The sequence below is a fragment of the Urocampus carinirostris genome, chromosome 9 (assembly GCF_059441175.1).
Source record: "Urocampus carinirostris isolate Australia breed hairy pipefish chromosome 9, RoL_Ucar_1.0, whole genome shotgun sequence".
Taxonomy (NCBI): domain Eukaryota; kingdom Metazoa; phylum Chordata; class Actinopteri; order Syngnathiformes; family Syngnathidae; genus Urocampus; species Urocampus carinirostris.
In genome coordinates, this window is record NC_142357.1 from 26,347,418 (window position 1) to 26,351,930 (window position 4,513).

The 4,513-nt window shown below is 35.1% G+C and overlaps 1 protein-coding gene across 1 annotated transcript in view; it reads right to left on the bottom strand.

Moving 5' to 3' along the window:
- Positions 1–4,010, bottom strand: part of abcb7 (ATP binding cassette subfamily B member 7) — a 46,465-nt gene extending 42,455 nt beyond the window's left edge. The window contains exon 1 of the mRNA XM_088343362.1: positions 3,815–4,010. Within this exon, the coding sequence (XP_088199488.1) occupies positions 3,815–3,964 (150 nt within the window). The 5' untranslated portion in view covers positions 3,965–4,010. The remainder of the gene's footprint in view (positions 1–3,814) is intronic.
- Between the last annotated feature and the right edge of the window lie 503 nt (positions 4,011–4,513).

Here is a 4,513-nt window from a genome sequence, read left to right on the forward strand (position 1 = left end):
GACAAAAAAACAACTCAACTATGAAAACCCTTTAAGATTGTATCCCTAAACAACAAAGATCCCTCTTTAAGCACTTTAGACAAAAAAAAAAAAAATTATATATATATATATATATATATATATATATATATATATATATATTATATATACATGCACATACTTGCAAGAATCTAGATCTGTATGTATTTTTGTTTATTATTTGACAAACACTTTGATTTTTTTATTGATTAATACTGTCGAATATTCTTTTTTGTGAACTATTTTTTAAATCATCCAGAAATATTTGAATAAAGAGAAAAAATAATAGTGTTTTATTTAAATTGGATTCCTGATTATTCGAAAAAAATAATCGTCCAGCTTCATCCTTTATTAAAATGATTGTTAGTTGCAGCCCTAATGAAAACATTTTGTTGCATTTTCCCACGATGCCAACATGTTTTGAGTCCATATCAAAAAAGGAATTACGTACCGTGCAATGCACTCACCTTAGTATGTGCAAATAATTTGTTTCACGGTAGTACTTTAACAATAATTGCTAATGCATGCAAGAAACGTGTAAACATGTGAGATTCCGGAAAATACCAACAGTAATTTGGAAAATAAGAGTTATCTGGGTTTAACGTAAAATTTAACTAAAGATGTTAGCAAATCTTATTTTGAACTTCTCTTAGCATGTGAACACACATGAACAAGCATTCAGTGTTAACGTAAATTTCACAACTAATTAGTAATACATTGAGCTGCATTTTTTTCTCCATTTGCTCATTGTGCAGTGGTTACCACATTCGCCTAACACGCTAAAGGTGCCCAGTTCAAAACCAGGGGCAAACATATGTTGGCCTGGAGAAAAACGGGCAGCACCAAGCTGTATTTGCCAAGAAACACCACAGAAAATGGTTTCCTTACGACCCTAGTAGTTAAGGGAACCAACCAACCAACCAAAGAAGAGTATGTTGTGGAAAAAGTACTGATACATTTAAAAAAATGTGCATACATATGCAATAAAAAAAAAAAAGATAAAATTTACATCAACCATTGCGTCAACATCAAATTGATGATACTCAACTCTAAATATGGGGCATCTATATATTTGCCTGAAATGTCACCCGTTGGCTGAACATACAGTAAATTTGTAGTAATAAGTAGTGTATGATGCACTAGACTAGATTTTGCCCAGACCAATTACTACAATATTTTATTGCACCAATATTGATTGAGAATGATTAATATGTTTCACTTGTATAACTACATTTAGAATGTAATAAGAAACGTACATCTTAAAGTGATGAGTACTTCCGAGTAATTTAGTTGGGTCCCTTAAAAAGAAGATGAACAGGCTCGGACAAGGTTTCTTGCCCAGAGCCATTACCATCCTAAAGGCACACAAGACTGGAAAAAAGTAAATAAAATGTGACTGTGTATAAAAAATATTTTCATATTTTGGCACTACCTTTTAAATGTGATTTATCCTGATATTATTTTCATCTTCTAAGTCTTTTTGCGGCTTTATCCTGGAGTGAGATGACTAATCTAGTCATAAACTATGTATGTATATTGAATAAAGACAATTCTTTTCTATTTGAGTTTCACGGGCAATGCAATATAACACTCTGAACAAAAATGTGCACAAACTAAATGAGTGAAAATATATGCAAGCAGTCACAATAATTAAATCTGCAATAAATTGACATACTTTGCACTGGGTGTTGTCTGCACCTCTTTGTCATATCAGGCAATCCATATTTTCACTGTAAATCACCAACAATCTGTGTATAACTAATATTTCTCATTGATCGCTGCCATCGCTATTTGCTGTCTACTGGGTTTTCATTATGTGTTCTGTCTTGTGCTGTGGTAGTTTAGATATATATACATATTAGCATATTGGTAATTGCACAACTTTAAAATTTATGATACTTTTAATTTATATGTGTATAAGTCCACCATATGAGGCAGCTTTGAATTTCATGACACTCTGTAAATAAAGGCGTTCTGTTCTATTCCAAGTGACTTGATTTGGCAACCTTATCAGTAAATACATTAGAATTTCAACAGAACTAACATTACTTATCTTTCACTTCAACCAAAAAAACTAACCAACCAACCAACCAACTGCAGTGTGCGGTGCAGGACCACCAGGTTCTGCAATAGTTTTGCCCCCTGGCCATTAGATTGTTAAATGATCAATCACACACATAAGTAAGTCTACACTGCTGCTAATCTGTACATCTGTTGGTTGTTTTGTTTTTTTGCACGACTAGGAGTTCTTTATACCTAGCCACTCTTTTGCACACCTGCTCTCCTCTGCACTATTGTACTACAGTGTTATTGTTACTGTACAGTGACTTGTTTACCTGACTGCCCATTTGCACATCTGGTTAGCTGCTACTCTTGCACTAATGTATAATACTATACATAGCCATAATTATTTAGTATATTATTAGTACTTCAATACTCCAACTCAATACAACATTTTATTTATATCTGTAAAGTCAAGGAAACTGTGCGGGTCAGATGTACCGACATTTCGTTCTGTATACACGTGTACTAGAATGACAATAAAGTATATCTGAATCTGAAATACAATTAGGTTTAGCAGGAATTCTTATAAAAGGTACATAAAAAACTTTAATAGCTCCCTGAAACGTTACACAGTAAATTAGAACATCAATACAACTAACATGTTTAATCTTTGACTTAAACCAAAAACTCACAGTGCAGGAAATAAAATTATGAGTAGCAGGAACTCGTATAAAAAGGTACAGTAACATTTAAATAGCTCCCTAAAACTTTTTACAATAGATACATTTAAACAAAGCATATGAGGCAGCTTTGAATTTCATGACACTCTGTAAATAAAGGCGTTCTGTTCTATTCTATTTCAAGTGATTTGATTTGGCGACCCCTGATGGGTCAGGCCTCAAGTCGCAACAACAAAACTTCTAAACACGGAATTGCATTTTAGTACAAAGACCTCTCACTTTCGTTATTATGCTTCCTGAAATGAATGAGGTCTAAGAATCATTCTGAAACCTAAGTGCTTGTCATATCAAAACTGCAAGTGACCCAATTGAAGTTCCAGTTTCGAAATGAGTGAATTGTATTCTTGTCATTCATCTGACTGCAGCAAATGTTTCTATACAATGACATCAGCAAAAAGTCTAAAGAGCCTCTCACTTTCGTTATTATGCTTCCTGAAATGAATGAGGTCTAGGAATCATTCCGAAACCTAAGTGCATGTCATATCAAAACTGCAAGTGACCCTATTGAAGTTCCAGTTTCGAAATGAGTGAATTGCATTCTTGTCATTCATCTGACTGCAGCAAATGTTTCTCTACAATGACATCAGCAAAAAAAAAAAAGCCAATGTACACTCGGGGGGGTGGAACAAACATGCTTATCTAACGTTCACTGACTTTTCTGTGGCTCTGCAAACACGCGATCTAACGCCGCTGACAAACTATTCAGATTTGATCAATTGAAGAAACTGAATCCAATGCACACAGTATTGTCCTTTGATTGCAAAGACTCCCGAAAGTTAATGGGAAATATTTAAGTTGCGTGTCAACTTATTTAAAAACTTCGTGACAGCAAAGATAGCACATAGCTAGCGGTTACTGAAGCAAACTCTCATGGCATTTAGCTGACAACAGTCAAGCAGGAACGAGTACAAAAAGGAACATTTAAGACAGTTTTAAGAAATAAACAACAGAGGACATTTGTCAACATGTGACTGATAATTGCCCTTGTAAAGTGACTTGTCTCCCCCCTAAGAAGAAGCACCTTGTCCTCTTCAACCCTTAGTTCCACTTACCAAGTGAGAACTTCGCCGCAAATGCTTTGTCCTGTCCTCGCTTTGGCGTTTGCTCCAAGCGTGGTAAGAACTTGTCTTTTGCAGAAAAATGGTTACTTTTCGCCGGTGAAGGTGTAAGCAGCATTTTAGAGATACCAAGAGTGGCGCCATGTTGCAAGTGTGACCGAAGGGGAGGTGCGCGCGCCGGCTACCTCATTTCCGGTTACGTCATGATCACTCACCGGTGTCAGATAGTTATGAGATTTCTGGCTCTTTTAAGAGGATCGGCTCCTTCGGCTCAGCTCACTAAAAATGCGTTTTAGATTGTTTTTTTATGCTTTAATCCGGAAAGTAACATTTTTTATGTAATATTTTGCAAGAAATTACTTAAAAAGGGGAAGGGGGAATAAAGCAATCAAAAGAAAAAAATACAAAACAAAATAAGAAATCTATCTATCAAAACTAACATAAAATGCGACAGACACAAAATGAAAATAAATCCAGCTTGCCAACATCATTTTTGCCGTTCCATGTGTTCCGTTACTCCCCAAGCCTGCACAAAATTGAGTACTTTTATTCATATTTAGTTTCATTAATATTATTATTATTTGTCTTTTAAGTTCTTTAAGTTAAAGTAACCCTAACCAACCCTGTTTATGAGTGATGTTGACTCGAAGGGAGTCGGCTCCTGACTACTAAGGAGCCGGCTCCCGTCGTTGA